This window comes from Podarcis muralis, chromosome 8 (assembly GCF_964188315.1).
Source record: "Podarcis muralis chromosome 8, rPodMur119.hap1.1, whole genome shotgun sequence".
NCBI classification, from domain to species: domain Eukaryota; kingdom Metazoa; phylum Chordata; class Lepidosauria; order Squamata; family Lacertidae; genus Podarcis; species Podarcis muralis.
Window position 1 is genome coordinate 64,487,165 of NC_135662.1, and position 23,844 is coordinate 64,511,008.

A 23,844-nucleotide genomic window follows, 5' to 3' on the forward strand; every position below is an offset into this window, starting at 1 on the left:
CCTGCATCTAAAGGTGAACACTAAAGCTAATTTATAATGCTTTTCACTTGCCTCTTCATGCCTACTGCTATCACCATTTTCAGCTTAACCTCTACTTAGACATGATACCATGACAGAAAATGTCAATACAGCATTAATAGTTTCTGGGTAAACGCCTGGCATGTCTCTATAGTTTTGAATTTTCTTTTGTTTTTGATAAATGAAGGCACTTCCCTGAAGGCACTTTTAGCTTCAGGACATCTGCAAGACAAGATACTTATATGGTGCCTCTTACTTCAAATAAAATTTTAACCAGCTGCAGTATCTTTTAGAACCCAGTTTTAATATACAATATTTGTTTTGGCTTAATACACATTTTCCTTTTCTTTCTTATTTTAATCCAGATGGCTGCAGAACCTCTTATTGTTTCCAGACCTGGTACGCACTAGCAAAGTTGAGAGTAAGCTCTGCTAGCACTCAAAATGCAGACACCTGGAACTGTACCTGCCAAAAAAGAGGAAAACATTAAATGAGTCTAAACATTTAAGAGTTAACTTCTTTAAAATCTCCAAATTTCAGAAGAGTCAAAGAGCTTGAGATGTACTTTTAGGAACTAGACAGTATGTTTGGGAAATTTGGCAAACTCAGGCATAGAGAAGGGGCAGAAGTTTATTGGTCACATTATTTCATTCTATGTCTCAACATCCGTTAACACCGAAGTCCTAACTTAAGAAAATAAGAACCAACCATCTTGGGTAAAAGCAAATGAAAGCAAGCAAAACCTTTGCTTAATTTGAGTCCCATTTAAAAGAAACATCTAAGGCTGCCAACCCAATAAGCCTTTATTGAACAAAGGGTTGTGGTGTTGAAAATCTCCTCTCCTCCTCTACAATCTGGTTATGTTTGTACAGCAGTTATGGGATAGATATACACACAAGAAAGATTACACTGAAGACAAAAATTGATGTAGTCGTATGTAGCAGACAAGCAACCTCATTAACTCACAGGAAAAGGCATTTTTATTCATCAAGGTTTACAATTCTTGCTTATTAAAGCAAACGAGAGAATTCCTCCAACATGTCTAACAGAAACAAAAAAACTCACCCACCCAACTCACCCTTCCCCATATTCCTCTAAAGGCACTAAAAACAGAAGCATATTTGACATTCCTCTGGAAGGAGAGGGTGATCATTTACACGCAGAATGCAATCCATATTTAGAATACTGTGCACAATTCCAGATATCTCCGGGCTCTCGGTCTCCTCTGAACGCTGTTCCAACAAGATTATTCACAGCAAATACAGGAGGAACTCCACAATGTGCAAAACCAGTTCTTACCAGTTTTTGCCAGAATAGCATGCTAGAGATTTGCTCCTTGCTTGCTGAGAATGATCTTGTTCAAGACAGTATGCAGTTCTGACATATCAGCTAACAGCTCTGTTCATTCCCTCTGAATATCTCAGGCAAGAACTACCGGTAGTTTCTCTCCCCTCCACCAATAGTTTATGGAAATAAACCTGGGGGGGGGGGGGCAGAGGAAGAGGCACCCTAAGTCACCTGAGCTGGCAAGAAGTCAAAGGCTACCTAATTTTACATTTCTAAAAGTGCTTATTCAAGCCCTGTGGGGTTTTTTCCAAAAAGGTATCACATGTCCTAACCAAAACACTCACCTATGTCTTCCACTGGCTCTCAGGTATACAAAAAAATTATCCCATGGGGAAATATATATTTCCCCCCATCCCCCACAACCTAGCATCTTTACCACTTAAGGTGGTAGGAGCGTCAAAGTTTATGCTGACCGCATTATGACTCACTGCGGGCTCTTTGGCATGGCATCAGTTTTTTATCCAAGGAAAAGGAACGTGTGGTGTTCAGGAGAATTTGTGCACTCGTGCTTCCTTATTCATTGCTACGTTTAATTTAATACATTTTGGAAACTAGTTTTAAAAGAAAAATAGAAACCCCGCAGGGTTTTTCTGCATCTGCAATATAGTATTTTTTTTTCCAAAAAGTGACCAGAACAAGTTCTTCCAAAATGCTGAGAAAACTGCTACTCTAGCTGAAGGAAAACAGTATTTTTCGAAGTACACTGAAAGGCAGTGTTGCTCTTGGCATGTACACAGAGACACCCTACACTTCTGTCCCACTGCCCTGCAACAAGGCTTCAACTACATTTTAACTTTTGTCCCCAACAGTTATCAACTGCAGAGTCCAAGGTTACAGTAGGAGTCACAGTCAGCTTCTCTGTTTAAAAAATGAAGGGGGAAGAGCAGCCATTTAACACTTTATAAACACATCATAAAATTTCCAAACAAGAATCCAAATTATTATTTTGTAATGTTATATTAAGCGCAGAAGGATTATGTTCTGCATAGCTAGTGCACCAAGAAGCAGTTATGGCAATGGTTCTGAATCAACTAAGTACTGTGGACCGCCTGTTTTTCAAAAGCCAAGCCATGGACCCCTTACTTTTGAAAATTTTGATACCTCTGCAATAGGTTTTGTTATGTGAATGGTGCCACAAACCACACCCTGGGTGGGTTAAGTGGACCTCTTGGGGTCCACAGGCCACCAATTGCGTACCACTGAGCTAAGGAATTCTCAACTGCCACATACACAACAGGGAAGAGCAGTGTCGTGGAAATATAACGTAAATAGGGACAAGCTTCTGAAAACACGCTGCATGTGTGGCGCTTGGGAACCATGCCTGGGCGAGACTTTTAGACTGATGTGTGCACACCACGAACCCCACGTTCATTACAATGCTAAGTGCCCCTTAATCTCCTAGAGATACATTCCTAAAGCAACCTTTAAGGTGATGCTTCATTATATAAGTTGTGGTTGCACAGTGCTACAACTGGACAAAGTGAGGCATATATAAACCCAAACATGGCTCTGCAAAGCTTACCCCTGCTCACATCTCCCTTCACCTTGGAGGGTATGCCAGTCTATTGCATTCATACAAACCCATACAGGATCCCTCAACATGGCAGATGTTTCATACTACTGACCTACTGAGTCACCTTACTTGAGAAAAGAATGCTAAGGTTGACACCCTTATGAAGGGTGAAGAAAAGTACAAAAATCGGAAGTGGTGCCAGCAATATTTTCCCCAAATCCCAGGCAGGAAAGAGCCTACCATTCCAAGTTTTAGAAAGTGAATACTGTAAGAAAGAGCATGCTAAGAAATGAGTTTGCCCTTGAAAGGCAATTCAATTAATTGTCACTTTGGGTCATTAGACCATTTTATCATGACTGGAGAGGAGACCTTAATACAATTTGACTGCTAGACAGGCTTCTAAAGGTGCTATTCAGCGGCCACTTTATTTAATAGTAGTCCCAAAGACACCAATTAAGTGGTCATCAAGTTGTTCCTGTTTTAGCAGCTAATTTACCAGAATGATTGCTCCTACTAAACACTTCACAGCCTGAGTTGCAGCAAGGCTGCAGCTAGCTTTTGTGGGGTTGTTGTTTTTTTTAACCATTTAGGGTTGTAAAAGTGCATTAAGTTTCAAAGTAAGAATCCCTTCAAAGGACTCAACCAAGTTACAGAGATGGGACATCCAGAGGAAGTGGATCACACAAGAAAGTTGCTTGCTCTCTCAGCAGCTACTGCCACAGGTATAGTTACAGATGGGTAGCCGTGTTGGTCTGCCATAGTCAAAACAAAAAAAATTCCTTCCAGTAGCACCTTAAAGACCAACTAAGTTAGTTCTTGGTATGAGCTTTCGTGTGCATGCACACTTCTTCAGATACACTGAAACAGAAGTTGCCAGATCCTTCTATATAGTGAGAAGGTGGGGAGGGGTATTACTCAGAAGGGTGGTGGGAATGGGTGATTGGCAGATAGCTGTGATGAGCAGCAGCTTCTGAATTCTGAATATAGACTGGAAAGAGAAGCTGCTGAATTGCAACTCATTACCAAACTTAAAACCATGGAGAGACCTGGCCTGAACAAAGACATTGGATTCTTATCTCATTATACATGACAAAGCCATTTTTCACCTTCTCACCCCTTGCTTTTTCCTGTAAGACCTACTGCAGTCGTTAAGAGTTGTCAACAGGCTCATCACAGCTATCTGCCAATCACCCATTCCCACCACCCTTCTGAGTAATACCCCTCCCCACCTTCTCACTATATAGAAGGATCTGGCAACTTCTGTTTCAGTGTATCTGAAGAAGTGTGCATGCACACAAAAGCTCATACCAAGAACTAACTTAGTTGGTCTTTAAGGTGCTACTGGAAGGAATTTTTTTTGTTTTGCCACAGGTATGTCATCTCAAGAGAAGCTTCAGGAATACTGAATGGGTTTACATTTTAAAGCATCTAGTAGTCAATCGGCACACACCAAGGATGATGATCCACACAACAGCTATGCAGTAGTCCAGCTAAGGATTATTATTATTTAATCCTGCTTGCCTTCCTCACTACCAGCTAGATACATGCAGCTGCTGCTACCACATGCATGCATCAACTTTTGCAAAACCCTGAAGTGTGTGTCCACAGTTTGCAAAAAAGCTTAATTCTGTGTGTTGGCAGCAGCTACAATCCAGCCAGAAGCAGGGAGCAAACATAAGCGGGATTGGATGCAAAGGAAGGCGGGGCTCCAGAACTTCCAATAGTTGTGGAGAAGGATGAATTTCAGCAGGAAAACCCAAACCTGCCGAAATTCCCTCTTCTACACAGCTACAGCAAGTTCATTTCCATTTGGTCACAGAACTCTAAACACCTTTCCTAAAGGGCTATTACATCCCAGTGTGGGTTTTCTAGTAGACAGACATTTCACACCTTCTTAGACCTTGAAAGCCCACATGTGATGATATGCTTTAAGTGATAATTTCTTAACATGCTATGTGACTGGAACCAAGACTAAAATCACCAGTGCAAACAAAAACAACAAACTAGTAGCCACAAAAGTTCCCTTTTTCAAAAACAGACCAAAAAACAACAACTCCTCCTCTTCATCAAGCCCTTGGCCAATATCTGTTATGATTTCTGCCAAAAGGTCCTTCCCCATCTGTGTTACAGAAATAAGAGCACATTATCCCTTTGGTGGAAGAAAAAGTGCCTCTAGTTTATTAGTGTAAAAAAAAGGCTTGGTATTCAAGTTGTAACAGGGAAGTACTCAGCCGTGCATGTGTATTTTGAACAGCTCTGTTTGCTTGGTTCTCAGAGAGACTTCTGTAATTCAATTGCATCCTTCTTGGCTTTCACAGGTCATTTCCTGTACAAGAATAACGGAAGGCACAGGTCAGAAATGGTCCCCCCCCCCCACCACACCTCTTGCAAGCTTCCAGAACAGCAAACTCCACTCTCTAGCTCCAGAGGGGCATACTTCCCCCCACAAAAAGGGATGTTTCACAGCATCAGTCACTCCCCCAGTTATAGACACCAGGTCATATCAGTGTTTGCCTGGAGCAGAAAGCAGGTAACGTTCAGGTTGCTGCTTTGTCCTTCTCTCTCCCGTTGTCAGGCCCTGATTTCCACATTTCCTTCTCACTTGATGCCCTACAAGGCTTCTCCTTTGCTCCAACTTGAACTAGGCTGGCTGCAGCGAGGCTAAGGTAAGTGCAAAGGCACGGTTGGCCAACCCGATCCGCTTTCCAAAGGATTGGGGTGGAAGGCACAAAGGCAAGGTGATGGCAGTTCCTGGAGGTCGCGGGGCTCGGAAGGCTGTAAAGCACGCGGTGCGAGGCAAAGCACAGCTGGCTCCTTGCTCCGAGGTTCTCTGGCAACCGAGGAAGGCAAGCTGACGGGCGCCTGGTCGGTGTCAATAAAAGGGAGGCGCGGATTTTTCCGGGCTGCTAAGGGTGTAATTGGCCCCGCCGTTGTTATCCCAGTACTCGCCCTGCTGGCTGCGGTAGCAGATGGCGAAATGCACGGCCGTGCCCTCTTGCAGACCGGGCGGGAGGCACAGGGAGAACTGGTAGCGCTCGACGGGGCTGCAGGGCTCCGGGGGCTCCGCGGGCGGCGGGGGCAGCGGCGCCGCGGGGGTGTCCAAGAAGGAGAGCCACTCGTTGAACGTGTAGCGCACCGTCACTTCTTTGGGGCCCGGGCAGCTGAGCACCCTCACCACGCCGCGCACGTCTGTGGGGGCCCCGGCCAGAGCCGTGCCCGTCGCCTCCTCCAGGCACACGCGCTGGCCCTGCAGCCGCCCGGGCCCGTCGGGCGGCGCCAACTGGAGCGCCTGAGGCAAGTGCAGCGGGCGCAAGGCCGGCGCGGCGCAAGCGCCCAGGCCCGCCAGGGCGGCGCTGAACTCCTCGAAGTCCTTCTGGCGCATGGGGAAGCTCTGCAGGCGGGACAGGACGGCGGGCGGCACCTGCGGCTCCTCGGCGGCGCTGAAGTGCTTCACGCTGGCCAGGCACAAGCCCAGCGAGTCGGCGAACTGCACCCGCTTCTTGCACTTGGTGCAGCAGTTGCCGCTGCCGCCCCCCGACGCCGACGCCCCCCCTCCGTCCTCGTCCTGGTCGCCGTCACTGTCCCCCTCGAGGCGGCCCCGCGGGAAGAGCCGCGCGGCCGCCAGCGTCGGGCTGGCGGGCAGGGAGAGCGAGCGCCCGCGGCGGCGGCGCAACTCCAGAAGCGCCTCCTCGGGAAGCTCCTTCTTCTCCCCCGCGCAGTCCCGCTCGACGGCGCCGCCGCCGCCTCCCGCCTCCGCGCTGCCCGGCGCTCGCCATGGCGCAGCCGAGGCGACCTCCTCAGCCGGCGGGCGCTCGCCGAAGGAAGCTAGCAAGCCCAGCACCGCGGGACCCCTGCTCTCCATAGCATGACGCCGACGCGTCGCCTCGCTCGCTCTCGGCCGAGTCCGGGGCTTCCGCCCTCCCTGCTTAAGTTTCCATCCGAGCGGCGGCCGTCGGGGGCTCCGGTCCGCTTTCCAAGCAGGGTCGTTTTGTCGCAGTTGCGAGGCTGCTCGCGAAAGCCCGTGGCGCGCTGGGCGAAGGGGGCGCGCCCCCTTTTCCCTGCCTCCTGCGCTCCCTCCACACCCCCGGGAAGTGTGGGGCGGGGCGGGACCTCCCACAGGAACCAGTCAGGAAAGACATTCGCCACAGGCTACAAAGCACGTAGCTGTTTCTCTCGCAGTCCCGGGCGGGGACGCGTGCCTAACCCTTTCCTCGGGGTGTGTATGTCGTGTGGGGGGGGGGGGAGAAGTAAAAGGGGGAAGCACCCCTTCGAATCCGGGCTTGAACGAGCCCTAGATGCAGCTTTTCGCCTGCAGGAGGCTTGGCCTCGCCACGCCCACCAGGAGTCCCCCCTCCTTGAAAGTGGCGTTGCCGAGCAGTAGTAAGACTCAGTTTGGGCTGCTCCCTGGCGCAGGGAGGAAAAGAAATGTCAGAGGCAGCCCTCTCTTCGCCACAGGAAGCTGTTCCTGAGGCAGCTCCCCCTTTTTCCTTCCTCTCCTGCTTTTGGCAACTTCGATGGATAATGCCTAGGGGAAAGCTGCAACTATTTCAGTCAGTGCCTTAGAAACGGTCCCACTACAATCCTAACTTAAGTACTGTATAGAGTTGAAGACGGGCTGAGCTCAAATGTATCTAAAAGTCATTATCTCAGGCCCATAAAGTTTTCTCCCCCCTGCCTTCCTTTTGGTGCAGCTGGTCAAGCAGAGAAGCTCAACTTGGCTGCTTGTTGATCTGCATGCGATTGCGATTAAATGATGGGCATCTTTCAGAGTCACAGGATTTGTAGATTGTCTTCATGGCCACCCAGTTTGTAAATGATATTCTATCGCTGGAGTTCATGCCCTAATATGGCTAGACATGCTTGAATGAATTGTTCCTCAATGGTGACCATATACTTTAACTCAGATTCCTGCATTGCGGGAGGTTGCACTGTATGGCCCCTTCCAACTCTACCACTCTGAGTCTCTGTTAGGAAGTGTGGAAGTGTGTGTTATCCTCAGACTCACTGTATTTTTACTTCACATATGCGGGCCAAAGTTTGTCTCTGAAAAACAGCACTGAGCTAAACCCTGGCGCAAATTAAACCACATGCCAAACTAAGCCTCATGCTGTTATCTAGAATCAGGGCTGTAATCATAGGCACACATTGGTGTTTGAAACTAATAATGGGGTATAGTGAAACTAAACTGAAATATAGCACAGGTTTAGCATTTCCATATTATTTGCAAACAATATTGGAGCAGGGGAAAAAAGAACTTAAATCAAAATCACAGCCATCTGAGGTCTATCTAGGCATTATTGCATGCACATTTACTCTATTAAGTTTGCAGCTGGCTTACTCCAGGGAAGTGTGCCTCACAGTGCTTTGGCTTTATGTGAATTTTGTGTCAAGAAGCCAGACAAAATAGAGGACATGCTACACCTGCGGGAAATTGCCTCCTTTGAACAACTAATAAAGGTGAAGAAGTCCTTTCCTTAAAAAAACACATGCAACTAGAATCTTTAAAAAGCATTTACTACACACAGATACATCCTGTGATAGGCTACTACTCATCCTCCAAAATGGAATTTGGTTCAGAAGTGAACTCCAGAGTATGTTACTTGAGACCAGCCCAATCCACCAATCTGTAGGGGGGTGTTAGTTTTAAAGATGTTTCAGTAAATACATGCTACAAAATTAAATCCCTCCAACACAGTAACAAATTGCACACACTCAAGTAGGACAAGATGGTTTCAACAATGGAGTGCATTGTTCAATAGCCAGCCATGTGTATGTGGTGGATGCCAGACCATATTGTTTTCATTTGAGAAAGTTAGAAATGGATGCCATACTTCAAAAAAGTCATCAGCATCCTGAGAACTGCTCAGTGCCTTTACCTGTCTGTTAACTGTTGCTGTTAAGAGTAGCAACATGAATGCAAATTGTTTTATAGCCCAGACTTAGGCTGGTGAGCTGTCAAAGTACTAGCTAGCTTGCACGGGTACAAGCAGCGGCACAGTGGAGGCCATCTTTGCTGCAGTGCAAGATCATGCAGCCCCCATAATTCAAAACATACTGCTTTAAGTTCTCTGAATTTTTGCTCTAGTTCACTTTTACTGATGCCGCTTTATGCACTGAGAACTTCCACTGCCCAGATGTTTTGTACCAATATAAATGAGAACAGAGTACAGCTTAGAGATCTTTAATTAAATCATAAACGGCAAAATCCTTTGGCAACTAAATTGCCAGTATGAACACTGAAAACCTGAGTATTGCTCTGAGCGTACAGCCAGAAATTGGATAATTATTTTTCAATCACCTGGGACTACATTGCCATGCTTAATCAAAACTAAATGGAAGAAAAGTCAGACTACCCATTTCATTTCCTTCCCAGCAAATTACAGCATATAGTTTACTTTTAAGTCAGCTAATTTGGAAGGATGGTTGGCAAAGAAAAAAAATGTACAATTACACTTCTATCTTGATAACCCACTGCATGTTCAAGATACATAGGTAGGTATTAAAAAAAACCACCACCCTAATCTTAATGTTGTCACTTTTACATTGTGTAGTCTTTCTTTATAAAGATAATAGGCCCGCAAAATCAATAAATGAGAACACGGCTTTGAGAAGAGAGGGCTAACACAAAGCAAATGAAATTAATTATAGGTGGTCAGAGGGGAATAAAATAGCAATAGAAAATAACTGCTATATGTAGCAGTTGAGAGATATGAAGCCATGAGCATACATCAGACAAAGCCTACATGTTAGATATGCCCCTGAAACCAGTTTGGCAGCTGCCTAGTGTGTGCCCTTTCAACTGCCCCCACCCTTACAGTTCCTTTAAAAAATGCCAAGGAAATGAAGAGGCTGGAGCAGCTGGAGGCTGGTACTTTGCTTGCCATGGGATGGCAAGAGAGTGAAAGCTGTGCTAAAAGATGATAAAGAGATTGCAGAGAATCTAAATGAATGATTTGCATCTGTCTTCACAGCAGAAGATATAGGGCAGATCCCACTGCCTGCATTGACATTGCTAAATTACAGCAAACGCGGGACTTGCCGATCAGAAGGTCGGCGGTTCGAATCCCCACAACGGGGTGAGCTCCCGTTGCTCGGTCCCTGCTCCTGCCAACTAGCAGTTCAAAAGCACGTCAAAGTGCAAGTAGATAAGTAGGTAAACGGCGGGAAGGTAAACGGCATTTCCGTGCGCTGCTCTGGTTCGCCAGAAGCGGCTTAGTCATGCTGGCCACATGACCCGGAAGCTGTACGCCGGCTCCCTCGGCCAATAAAGTGAGATGAGCGCCACAACCCCAGAGTCAGTCAGACTGGACCTAATGGTCAAGGGTCCCCTTACCTTTACCTTTTTATGACACTAGTAAATGGTCTTGGAGTTTCTAAGGCTCTAGCATTGCTAAAACTAAAAGAGATCATAGAAATTCCTAGTATAGAATCATAGAATTGAAGAGTTGGGAGGGAAGAAAAGGATAATCAAGTCCAACCCTCTGCAATGTAGGAATCTTTTGTCCTTCATGGGGCTTGAACCCACAACCCTGAAATTAAGAGTCATTACTTAGATATATGTACCTTCATTACTTCTGGAAAATATGGCTGCTAGACTACACCATGTACTTCAGGCTTTTATATGAACAACTGTTTGAATGTAACACATAGGTTTCATTTTACCGAAGTAATTGTATGAAAAGAATTAGAAGCACAAATGCTTGGAATACTAATATGGCACTCCAAAATGGTACAGTGAAAATAAAGCATTTAAAGTATAGGAATAAATTTTATATAATTAGATTTTAATTATGCCCTTAATTGCAACAGATTAGTCAGAATGCATGAAAATTAAAATTACATTACCCTTTAATTCAGTTTTCTGCTCTGTGCTGCAATCTGATATACTTCTTAGTATTCAAGCAGTAAGAAAGCCGTAAGAATGTGCCCGTGGCTGAAAAATACACAGAGGAAGTACTTGGCATATATAACAATGTTAGTAAGTAAATAGAATCCTTTGAAAATCATCATTTTAGGCAATAGCCTTCCCTTATGATGAGGCTCCAGTCTACATTGGCCACTGTAACTGATGTTAGTCACAGAGGAGGAAACAGACAATATTGATTTGGACAGGGGCCACAGCACAGGGGAAAGGCTTACACATACATACACCATGGCATTATTATTACTAATATACTGCTATACCATGGATACAATCCAAATCAGGATTTCCTGTTGCAGCTTTTGTTATAAAGTTCAGTGAGTGCCTTTTGGCTAATTATCAAACTATCTCACAGCCAACATAAACTACCGGTACTTCACATGGTTGTTGTGGGACTAAATGAGACAAAAATCCTAACACATTTCATACGCATAGAGGACAATCCTAAAGCAAGATCCACCAGGAGGAGGAGCTTAGGCTGCAGTAGATCTCTGGCTCAGCTGACTGATTCCCCACTCAGCTTGGTCATGTGACCTAGCAACCCAACACACAACATTTTTAAAGGCTTGTTTTCCCTTTGCCAGGCTTAGGCAGAACAGCAGCTCTACTGCTGAATAGCATTTGGATCTGGTGTAACTTTATGCTAGCTTAATTTACACCAGCTTGCTTTACACCAGATTCTTGTGCACAGAATTGCTCCCACAAAGTGTTATATAAATGCCAATAGTTACAGCTTATTTATTTTTACCTTATATTTCCTATAACCTTTGTTGAGATGTTCCATGAAAAATATTATTCCCTTTTGTTGTCACATATGAAAATATGTGCAACAGTTACTTGGTAACTCCTGCCTCAACCAGTATCCACAAACATTAAGTATAATGTTCTTCTGCTGTTAAGATGCAATTACCTGGAACACTTTGCTTTTCTCTCCTGAGAGAACATGTCTTAGTCACGTGTAAAAGAGACATTGATTGGAGATGTAACTTCAGAAGAAAAAGCTGAGTAAATACTGGAAGGCTGGCAAATCATCGATTTGTCACGTTCTTGTCCTTCAGCGTCTTCTAAAATGATCAGAGTGGCAGAATCTTATTTTACTCCAACAGCCCCATGTTAGGCTTATGTGATCCAAAGTGGTTAACGAATAGGGTTTTAACTTGTATCCAGTTTCGACAGTTGCCCTATGCCCGTTGGCCGTCTTTCCTCAGTATCATTCTCTCCCCTTAGCAAACTCATGACTGAACAGAATCCAGCAATTGCATATTGCCAAGACTACTTTCCCCCCACCCCAAATTTTTGTATTGGTTTTCACAACATTATAACCAACCAACCAACCAAACAAACAAACAAACAAACACATAAGACAAACAAACATAAATCATAGCCTTATTGAAAATTATTAACATTGTTAAGTGACTTCCTCGCTTCCCTTTGGTTGAATTTCATTGCATATCCTTTTAGCGGTTTTCCAAATCACAGTTCTTATAAAATTTAACTTAAACATTAACATCCTTAGATCTTCACATTATGAAATTAAACATATTAATTCATCACTTAACATAAATAAAATCCTAAGCCAATTACGGTAAGTATCTGCAAGCTGTTTTCAGTTAATTTAACATATTTAACTAAGTAATCGTTAAATTTAACCCACTCTTCCTGATACTCCTCCTCCTTCTGGTCACGGACTCTTCCAGTTAGGTCGGCTAGCCAAGACTACTTTTGGTCTAACGTGCATGTAAAACAATATGCTAGGTGATGTACGGAACAGAGTGGTGCATTTCTTGTGCAGGTGACCTAAGTCTCTTTTTAAAAAAAGAAAAAGAAAAAGATATTTATTAGAATTTTACAAAATGAAAAAAGAAAAAAGAAAAATACAAAATAAAAATCGTTAAAAAACAATTCCATCTTTCCATCACTTATCTTTCATTTGCTTGTTTCCCGGACCTCCTCTCACCTCCCTTTTTGTATTCCCGTTCAATTTGTTAGTTCAGCAAATCCTTTCCCTCTTTGTTTATCCTAGTCTTTAATCTTAAAATATTGTAACATTAAATTTTTGCCTGTTAATAATCCATTTTTTCATATTCCTTATAGCGTTATAGCTAAGAACCACGTAACTTTCCATCCAACATCATTCTAACATTCATTAATTTTACAATATTTCTGTAGGTAGTCTTTAAATTTCTTCCAATCTTCTTCCACTGACTCTTCCCCCTGGTCTCAGATTCTGCCAGTCATTTCTGCCAGTTCCATGTAGTCCATCACCTTCATCTGCCATTCTTCCAGGGTGGGTAGATCTTGTGTCTTCAATACTTTGCAATAAGTATTCTTGCTGCTGTCGTGGCATACATAAAGAAAGTTCTATCCTTCTTTGGCACCAATTGGCCCACGATTCCCAGGAGAAAGGCCTCTGGTTTCTTCAAGAAGGTATATTTAAATACCTTTTTCATTTCATTATATATCATCTCCCAGAAAGCCTTAATCCTTGGGCACGTCCACCAAAGCTGAAAGAATGTACCTTCAATTTCTTTACATTTCCAACACTTATTATCGGGCTGATGATAGATTTTTGCAAGCTTGACTGGGGTCATGTACCACCTGTATATCATTTTCATAATATTCTCTCTTAAGGCATTACATGCCGTAAACTTCATACCTGTGGTCCATAACTGTTCCCAGTCAGCCATCATAATATTATGTCCAACATATTGAGCCCACTTAATCATGGCAGATTTCACCGTTTCATCCTGTGTATTCCATTTCAGCAGCAAGTTATACATCCTTGACAAAGTCTTAGTTTTGGGATCTAACAGTTCTGTTTCCAATTTTGATTTTTCCACCTGGAATCCAATTTTTTTATCCGAATTGTATGCCTCCATTATTTGATAATAATGAAGCCAATCTTGCACTTTGTTTTTTAGTTTCTCATAACTCTGCAATTTCAGTTTGTATCCCACTTGTTCCAAAATTTCCCAATATTTCGGCCATTTGGCCTCCATATTGAGTTTTTTCTGAGCCTTCGCTTCCATCAGTGACAACCACCTTGGGGTTTTATTTTCGAGCAAATCCTTATATCTTGTCCAGACATTAAACAGTGCTTTCCTGACAATATGGTTTTTAAATGCTTTATGTGCTTTGACCTTATCATACCACAGATATGACCTAAGGTGACCTAAGTCTCAATAGGCTGGACAACAATTTACAGGGGAAGGGAGTGATGAAGACGTATAGTAAGAAAGGTCCCCAAGTCACATTTGAACAGAAATAGCCGTGTTTCCATCTGTGTTATAAGAGGCCCAAGATATACACACACCTAGGCATGATGCACATGAGGTAGGTGGATGGAAATAATTTGAAATGCAACCATAGGCACCAGATCAACACGTGCAGGGATATTATAAAGCTGCTGCGTGCTGAAGTTCTAACATGGGCTGGATAAGTTCCACCCGCTCATCCCTGCTCCCTTTCCTCCGTGGACCTGGGAAGGAGCTGTTGCCTGGCAACCGCCTCCAGAAAGGAAAGGCTGCTACCATCAATGCATCAACCAGCTAAGGGACCAGCTGAAAACCTGCCTTTTTGTAGTTGCAATACTGACCTGTGTATTGGGAAACCCAACAGAATATTGGTATGGTGTACTATTTTGTTATTATGTTTCATCATCATCATTAATTAAATTTATATGCCACCCTTCACCTGAAGATCACAGGGTGGTTCAGAACATAAAAATACAACATGAGAACACAAAATACATGCGGATAAGAGAATAAAACAAAACCAGTAACCCCTTCCAACAAACTGGCCATATAATGAACTTTCAATGCAAGCCAGCTAAAAGTTTCAGAGATGTGGGCACTCTTATTAGCTCTGAAAAATTCCCTTATGGTCAGCTTTCCAGATTCTAAGTGCTTTTCAATGGCCTTTTCACCACAAACTAATGAGCGCACTCTTGTAATTTTCAGCCTTTTATTCAAATGTAACTCTGTTCAGCTCAAGACACACTGAGCCTTATTGTGCATAGGACGAAGTGCAAATAAATGCCTTGAAAAGTTATATCATCACTATGAGGTCATTAGAGGGAAAAAGTTTCATTTTCAGTTGTGTTCTTTTCGCTCTGCGACTTCCCCTGAGTCAACTACAGTCACACTGAACTCTTTATATTCTATTCTATTCTATTTTTGATTAATTGATTAATTTGTGTTTTCACGAGTCCCATGATTCACTCTGCAGGGCTTTTAATTCTTTCCTCAGCACCCAGCCGCTCCCCTCTCTCAACCGCCCCTCAACCCCAAAGCAAGCGCAGGCAACCTTTGTAAAGCGACGGCGCTAGCGCTTCCCTAACGGCGAGCGCGCATGCGCGTACCTCCTCCCCTCCGCCCCTTGTTCCCAACCCACAGACCGCCTCCCTTACGAACGAGTGACGTCTTATGCCCCGCCTTCCTTTTATTGGCCGGTTCCAGCTTCCACGGCGCGCGCGCGGCCGCTCGGAAAGGGAACGCGGCGCGGCATGTTCGCCCCGCTGAGGTGGCTCCGCGAGGGGCCCCGTCACGTGCTGGTGTGCGAGGGGAGCCACGTGCGGCACGAGCGGTCCCGCCACGCGACCCGCGTGCGGGATCACGCCTTCAACTGCCAGGTGAGTGGGGGGGGGGGGTGAGAGTGCGGGTAGCGGTTCCCCCTGAGGAGAAAGCTGAGCGCCTCAAGTCTGTGCGAACTTCGCTGGTGGCTTCCGAAGGATGAGGTGGTTCAGGATTGCACCGCCTCACTGACTTCCACGGGTGTATCTGCGATTACTGGTGTGGCGAATGGCCGTTTCTTAAAAGCCTTTATGTAAAATTGAAACCCCTAGGCGGTGCTTGCTGAGTTTCATGGCCATGTGGTAGTGATAAAAGGGGCGGATTATTGAAATGCGTGGCAACTCCTAGTGTCCTGCTCCTTCTAAGGCTATATAGGGCAGGGTTTTGTTTTAAATTTTGGCCATGTAGCTATTAAGGCTTCAATACCAAAGCAGTTCCCCCCTCTATTGATTTATCCATCCTGATAAAGGGGGGAGAGTGTTCCTTGCTTACTATTCTGTGGCTTTCTTTTTTCAAAATGTTTTTTATTGATTTTCACAACATTACAAACAAACAAACACATAAAACAAACAAACATAAATCATAACCTTATTAAAAATTACACTTATTAACATTATTAAGTGACTTCCTCGCTTCCCCTTGGTTGAATTTCATTGCATGTCCTTTTAACGGTTTTCCCAATCATAGTTCTTAAAATTACTATTTTGTGGCTTTCTGATTGGTCCTACCTAATTTTTTTCCTTTTCTTTCTTTCTGGAGAAAAAGGTGAGGGAATTCACCACAAAGTTTGTTTTTTTGTGGGCTCCCACCGCCACAGAAGTGGCTAAACGTAAGATGTGATTAATAAACACAGGCAGACAATGATCTGGATTATTAATAGCCACAGCTTTATTGATTACAGGGTGTAGGCAATCTATATTTGGCTCAGGCATTGAGTCGTATATCTGTTCCAGCCCCTCCCCCCAGACAAATATAAAAAATATTTAATTTTTAAAAGGTAAGGGAATTCAGTTTCCCCAAGTTCCTGCTCAAACCCACCCCCCACCCCCGGTCACAACAATTATTTTCAAAATAAAACAGCATATTACCCAGTGCCATAGATGCGGGGGGGGGGGCCTGCATTTTTTGCCCCAGGTAAAGCTTCCCAGGGGCATCATTGAGGCACCCAGCCTGTGTGTGTGCATAAATGTGGGGGGGGGTGTGCCAAACTGGGTCTTTGACCTGAGTGAAATAAAGGCTAGTTTCGCCCCGTGTTGCCCCTTAACTGTAACTTACCTGTTCCTCTGCTCAGCTAATTTAGTAGATTTTGAGATGTATATGTATCTGGTATGTAGACAGGATTGACTAACAGCTTCTCTAGATATGACATTGTTTCTGCTGCTGTGTAAGTAGCAATACATCATTCTTGCTCCACCACATCACTGACATTTGGCCTGAGGTTTTTGTTTTTGTAATATCAAATGATGCCAGTTGGCTGCAAAATATGTGCCCATGGACACACACCTCTGCCAACTGAATATAGTGTTTTATGCCTTTGGTGAAATGTACCATTCTCCACAAGTGCTTATGCCACAATATATATGTTAGTTATTTAAGGTACTTGCAAGACTGTATTGCTTTTGCTGCAATACATTAATAGTTTCAGACATTATCTTTAAGAATGTGGTATTTATTTAACGTTTCTATCTCATGAGAACAGCATTTTAAAAACTCAACCCATTCAAGACTGTATTATTTATTCAGTCTCTAACCAACTTACGGTACATATAAAATTAAAAATCAACCAGCATGTTATACTAAAGAAGAGCACCAACACAGCCATCCAATGAAATTAAAAAGAACAAAACATAAAACAGATTAAAAGCCACCAGTGTCAATTCTATTCACTAACACAATCCAAAATCATGGCTTCAGTAAGCACATACTTAAAACAGAATATGGGCCAAACTAGATGTGACACACAGCTGCATGGCTATGAGTTTAAAGATAGCTTCACTCACCACCCTTACATAAGCCTTTTGTTCTAAAAATCAGACATGAGTGGGGTTGACCCACGTTTAAACAAATCGGCCTATCACATCATATCTAACTTGGCCCTTAGTTTTAAAACCTAAAAGTATCTTGGCACATCACTCCAAAGCTACTGTATTATTTAATTTTTTGCTGGTTTCAAGTTTAAAATTCTACTGAGGGTTGTGCAAAGAATAAAATATTCCCTGACAGAATGGTTTAACTGTCTAACAGGCACAACACTAAAGGGCTTATGAGACAATGAAGGGAAAAGGGAAAGTATGGATTAAATTAAAGCTTAATACCAACAGTATAATGTATTTAGTACTCACTGCCTTGCAGGATATTTTCAGGAGTGGAGTCCCTTAGATAGATGGATGGCATCTTGTATGCCTCCTTCTGACAACTCCTGCAGCCAAGCTGGTGCTAAATGTATTGCTTTCCATTTCTTTGGACAATATCAGCAGGCTGGGGAGCAGGATTATGTAGTTTGGGCAGCCTAGGACTTCCATACCCATTGTCCAAGTTTGCACCCCAGAGTGGTCACTTCAGTGCTGGTAACACAGTGAAAACAACAGAGGAGGCAGCAGTTACAAGTTACCAGGCTCTGCAACCAACAGGCACTGTGTTTCTCCAGCAGTTTAGCTTCGCCCCCAGAGGCACACTCCATTGTCTCTTGAGACAGATGGATGTCAACAACAACAACAATTATTTAGGCATGTAACGTGGACATATCACATGTGGCCTTTTGTATCCAGTCCATATTGCTTGTAGAGCTAGTTTTCCTCTTGCATGCTTTCCGTTGGGAGGAGGGGATACTTGTGGCCCTACAGATGTTGGAGAACTCCAGACTTCCATCAGTCCCAGAAACTTTGTTGCAAACATTTGCAAATGTGTAGAGGTAGTTTGTAACTGTGTTAAGCCTGAACAAGCCTACAGACAGCATACCTAACACAGGAATGCTGGGAGAATAAAGCAGGATAAATCCTTGTCATCTTGACTTTCTTGGTAGAAGAATTGGTTACAAATGCACAAGTATTTGGATACTAACTGTTCATAATAGGTTAAAAACACTACTTTGTTTGAGGTATTATTTAATATAAAACAGCCAGCATTGTATTAGTGTTTATCTGTGGAGCTGTATAAAAGGTATTTTGCAGTCTGTTTATTAATGATCATATTACCTCATTTATATCCCAAATGTTCTCTGAATAGGTGTCTTTTTTTATCCCTGACTGTGGAGCAGTTCCAGAAGCACTAAAAAATACAGTTGCAGATGTTGGGCAGTACTACTTGGTGAAGAATTTGTCACTTCATGAGTTAGTTACGCAGGAATTTATTAACACATTTGTGAAGAAAGGTAAGAAACCATTGAAATAAATAAGCAAGCATGACTGAAATTCTGTTTCGTAAAGGTGGAATGTAATTAATTTAAGGAAAATCTTTGGCTCCTGAAGGATTTTTGAAGAGAAGCACCTTAGAAAAATTGGGTGTTATTGTTTGTTTTTGCTTTTTGGCATTTCATTCAGTTGTAACAGCCTCGGATTAATTTGGCTCTAATATTGTGTCCAATATAATGGTTCTGAGGGTTTTGAGTGCACTGGTGCCTTGTCTTCTGGCTGCAGGAGTTGTTTGTTTGTTTGGTTTTTTGCTGCAGTAGATGTTGAAAGCTAGGTGCTGTAGTCCTTGATTGCAGTATTTTCTTGTGATGTTAATAGAAGTAAAGATAAAAGGTAAAGGACTCCTGGACAGTTAAGTCTGATCAAAGGTGAATATGGGGTGTGGCGCTCATCTCACTTTCAGGCCAACAGACAGCTTTCCAGGTCATGTGGCCAGCATGACTAAACTGCTTCTGGTGCAGTGGGACATGGTGACGAGTGCCAGAGTGCACGGAAACACCCTTCACCTTCCTGCCACAGCAGGATCTATCTACTTGCACTGGTGTGCTTTCGAATTGCTAGGTTTGCAGAAGCTGGGATAGAGCAACGGGATCGAGCAACCCCATCACACAGATTCAAACTGCTGACCTTCCATTCAGCAAGCCCAAGAGGCTCAGTGGTTTAGACCACAGCGCCACCCATGTCCCTTTACCTTTACATTTTTACTAGAAGTAACATCACAACAAGTAGAAGTGGCATTCCCAGATTAGTTTAACTATTGCAGTTTCTTTGAAGAACATGATATTAGTTTTTGTTTGTTTGTTTTTATTATAACAACTTTTTAAAAAGAAACAATTAAACTCTGAAGTCTTTCTGTGTTTTAGGTTCATGTTATGCTCTTACGTATAAAACAAGGATTGACCAAGACAATACAGCTGCTCTGCTACCAACAGGTATGATATAATGCTGAAAACAAATAGATTTAGCGTTTCTCAAATTTTATAGTACTAAAAAGTATCCTTCAGTTCAGTTAGACTAGTTAGTGGTCTATAGAAGCTGCATGTGTGTGTGTGCCGACAGAAGAGAGAGGGGGATGTATTTCATATACTCACCTGGCCCAAAGATCATGTTTTTAGGTAGAAAATCTAGTGTGCATGTTTGTACTTCTCAACACACATATAAGAAAATGTGCAACTAAGGTATTCCAGGCCTAGTCTTGATTCGCGTTGCCTTTTATTTTCTTTTTGAGTATTAAGGGTTGTAAGACTCAGGCCTCAAAGCATATAGACCTATGTCTACAGCCTTCACATCATATTGTATGCCAGTACACATAGGCAATCCTTAGCCAGGTAAGTGTATGAACCACTCCACAGAATGTGTATACGTAACAAGCTGCTTTCCAAAATAGAGCAGAAAATGAGAATCAATGTAGTTAATCCCTGTTATCTTCTGGTAATAACTGTTCACAATTTTAATTCAGCGTTATTAGTTCATTTTGTGTTTGTGTTTTTACTTTGTAGTATGTATTAAGAAGTTAGAAAATATGGTTACTTGCAATTATTTTTGTTTATAGGCAAATTAATTATATCAGTAGACAAGGATACTTATGAAGAGCTTGGACTGCAAGGTCGTCCTTCTCTGTATTCTGGTAAAAAGCCGATGAGATACAGTAAGTACCTATTTATTAGATAACACCTCAGTTCTTGGCTTTCTTATGAATATAGGACATCACACCCTCAGCTTTTGAGGTTTGGAATTTGAATTGGATTCTGCTTGAATAAACAGATTTGCCCCCTACAGATCAATTTTCCTGATCAAGCAAGGGAAATACTTAAATAAGTAGTTCTCAACACATGTAACTTGTGCAGATGCATGTGCCTACTTCAATGTGCATCCCTATTTATATCATAATACTCAACTCATTGGACAGCCCTCCTAGTGATGCAGCAATAAAATTGCTAGCTCATTTGCAAAGCTAAGCAGGATCCGGTAGGGTTTCAAGTTGGATGGAAGACCACGTATTGAGTGTGCTGCATTGCAGAGTGTTGGACTAGATGACCCTCGGGGTCCCTTCCAACTCTACAGTTCTATGATTCTATGGCTCAGTCTGCCTTTTGATACAGACTAGGATACTTATGCCCATCTTGGGTCAATAAACGTGTGGAACTAGAGATGAGTTGATGTCAGTATTCATTACCAGCTTGTTTCACAGTGCTTTAATGGCATGTACAATCTGAGATCAATATATATCACAGGGCACATGCTCCTATTCAAACTCCTCAGAGTCTCAAAATGTGCTAGTGAGGCCTTGTTGTAGAACCCTTCCTCTAGGGAGGTAATGTTATTCTCTCCTAGGAGCAGGACTTTTTGTGTGTGGCTCCTGTGGAATGCTCTTCCTGAGGAAGTTTGCATGTCTCCTGGTCTCATTTTGTAGTCAGGTGAAAATCCCTTCATTCCATCAGGCATTTGGGGATTAGTGAAGATTCTGAATGTTTTCTTATGGAATCTTTTTTGTTTTCTGTTGAAAGGTGGTCTATAAATACTGTAAATAATGAATTCCTGGTGTATAGTCATTAATGTTTTTTATCGCAATGTTTAGCTTCTTTTTAGAAAGAGTACCTACTTAGTTATCCAGGTAGCATAAGATCTACTGATACTATGTTCACATCAAAATTTATGCTTTCTTCTTTTAATAGTTATTACTGTTGACTTGACTGATTCAACCTTCAGTCCTGATAGTAAGAAATACAACAGAGTGATCTGGGCCTTGAAGGAAAAAATGCCACTAGAGTTTGATTTCTTGATGGCTTGGCACCAAACAGGTAACAGCACGTTAACCATAAAAGGGAATGGCGGAAGACATACATTATAAATACCATTCTATTCTGAAGGCTGATTCAGGTGTTTTTACATGTGACCTATAGGTGTCTATACACATTTAAGGTGCATGTAAATGTAATATAGGAAGGGTAATCTGTCTGTCATGAGAGCCCCTTGTTTGGCAAGACTGCAGACCTTAGTTTGGGAAGTGCATGTCTTTTCTAAGAAATGGGGTTTCTTTTATGTAATAGGCTGGAATGCTTAGGCATCAAAAGTAGAACTAAATTTGTGGGAGATGATAGTACATATTAGACACCAAAAACAATTGTTTTTTTGGTTTTTGAGAAATCAGTAAATGAGGGAGTACACACACACACACACACACACACACATATATATATATATATATATATATATATATATATATATATATGCAGGTTTTGGTGTCCTCGGGTGTCTTCCCGTGTAAAAGTTGGGGTGTCTAGGCGACGTTTCGACGAGGTCTCACTCGTCATCTTCAGGCTGGTGTTTTCGGCTTCTTGTTACTGAAGATGACGAGTGAGACCTCGTCGAAACGTCGCCTAGACACCCCAACTTTTACACGGGAAGACACCCGAGGACACCAAAACCTGCATTCCTGTACCCGTGAAAATCTACGAAAGCAAATATATATATATATATATATATATAAAATGTACAAGATAATAATAATAAGCATTATTATACAAATAATCCTTAAAGATTGTGTGGATGGGATAAGGAGTGTATTAGAATTATGACCTTGTGCACTTCCTAATTTGTGCACTTCCTGTATTCTTGCATTTTCCCAATAATTTCATTTTTCAGTTTAAACCTCTAATAATGTTGATCACGCAAATTCCAGCAAAGTGGCACAGTCTGTTTGCTCTCCTAAGTGCTAAATGGATCTGAAAGTGTGCGTTTTATCCTAAAAGGAATGTGACAACTTGTGGGATTGAGAGGAGGAGGTTGGAAATCTTAGGCTCTGGCATGGCATAGATAAACAGTAGATTTAATTTTGACACTGTATTTCACTAAATCTATCTTTCCAAATTGCATACAATCATAAAAGAGTTTGAATAGTGTGTGTGTGGGGGGGGGGGGAATGTTCCTTTTAAAGTCTGTTTCTTTTTTTTAACTTTTGGGGTGTGTTGTTTGCATTCAAGGATCAGAAGAATCAAGTTTGATGTCATACTTTTCCAAAAACCAAATACAGGCCCTTCAGCCAAAAATAACATTCAGCACATTAAGAAATGTGCAGTGTCCAGTTCTGGAGAGCAATAAATTGGAAGGAGAGCCAGAAACAGCATGCAGTGCTCAGGAATTATTTGAATGGCTAGGTGCCATTTTCACTCACACTGACTTGTAAGTATCTGTTGCTTGTTGTAAGTATATATATCCAACTATTTTTCTTCAAAAGAAACCCAATTGGCTTAACATCAAATTATACACACACACACACACACACACACACACACACACACGAGTATTAAAAATAGTAGGAAAAACATCACTATAAAATGGCAAAACCCATCATATTTTCAAAATGAAAGGAGCAGCCAAGCAAAAGGAGGAGTATCCACAACACAAGACATCCACTTTCAGGCATCTGTTGAAGTCCTTTTTCTGCCGACAGAGCCAAGCCCCTGCTTAAACTTCCCAGCCATTTTAATGATTATTTTCTATTGTTATTATTGTCTTTTGTGTTTTATTATGCTTGTATAAATTGTTGTACACTGCCTTGATATTTTAAGTGATTTGGTGGTATATAAATATTTTTATAAATTAAAGTTGTTTAGACACTGTAGTACATAATGTCATTTGGATAGTTATTATCATATCTGGGTTATTAAGAAGTAAGCTGAAATTTTCTGCTGAACATCGCTGTTGTCCACAGATCTCAAAGGGCACAATCTACTGACACAATGGGAATTGTACAGGAGAATTTACTAAATGGATTTTGTCCAGTGAAAGGGGAAATTATTCAGCTCTTGGTGATTTAGCTGTATGGTGCACAAGCAGAACAATTATTTAGCAGTTGGAATGTTAAAATATTAAAAGAGTCTTGCATATCTTCTTTTTTGCAGAGAAAATACATCTTCTAGTTTCTTATCAACATATTCATGTCCTCAACCGAGCACAACAGTAGAACAAGCTTTGTTGTGTACAATAACCGGCTTTATACTTCCAGAGAAGATAATTCATTTGTTTGAACAAATATGGTAAGCAGTTAGCTATACAATCTGT

The 23,844-nt window shown here is 42.4% G+C and overlaps 2 protein-coding genes and 1 long non-coding RNA gene across 8 annotated transcripts in view; 1 reads left to right on the forward strand and 2 right to left on the reverse strand.

The window, feature by feature from the left end:
- Positions 1–301: 301 nt before the first annotated feature.
- Positions 302–15,340, reverse strand: LOC144328730 (uncharacterized). Of its 2 annotated transcripts, XR_013394024.1 has the most exons (4): positions 15,208–15,340; positions 11,710–11,863; positions 10,724–10,811; positions 302–483 (listed from the first exon to the last, which is right to left on the reverse strand). It is a non-coding gene; the product is annotated as an uncharacterized LOC144328730 (long non-coding RNA). The 2 variants fall into 2 exon arrangements; XR_013394023.1 differs by lacking the exon at positions 15,208–15,340 and having other exon boundaries at positions 11,710–12,115.
- Positions 4,886–7,078, reverse strand: PPP1R3G (protein phosphatase 1 regulatory subunit 3G). The gene has a single exon (XM_028737814.2). It carries the CDS (start codon positions 6,738–6,740, stop codon positions 5,751–5,753), a length of 990 nt encoding a protein of 329 aa, XP_028593647.2. The 5' UTR covers positions 6,741–7,078; the 3' UTR covers positions 4,886–5,750.
- Positions 15,300–23,844, forward strand: part of RPP40 (ribonuclease P/MRP subunit p40) — a 35,439-nt gene continuing 26,894 nt past the window's right edge. For all 5 annotated transcript variants that reach the window (XR_013394020.1, XR_013394019.1, XR_013394021.1 and 2 more), the window contains exons 1-7: positions 15,300–15,429; positions 18,596–18,740; positions 19,644–19,712; positions 20,333–20,428; positions 21,456–21,581; positions 22,764–22,962; positions 23,685–23,819. Coding sequence is in view for 1 of the 5 variants with exons in the window: in XM_028737819.2 (XP_028593652.2) it covers positions 15,304–15,429; positions 18,596–18,740; positions 19,644–19,712; positions 20,333–20,428; positions 21,456–21,581; positions 22,764–22,962; positions 23,685–23,819 (896 nt within the window). In the remaining 4 variants the exon portion in view is untranslated. The remainder of the gene's footprint in view (positions 15,430–18,595; positions 18,741–19,643; positions 19,713–20,332; positions 20,429–21,455; positions 21,582–22,763; positions 22,963–23,684; positions 23,820–23,844) is intronic.

What these genes read in the sequence shown, in the direction of transcription:
- PPP1R3G (XM_028737814.2), bottom strand. Translation starts at nt 6,740, where the DNA reads ATGGAGAGCAGGGGTCCCGCGGTGCTGGGCTTGCTAGCTTCCTTCGGC.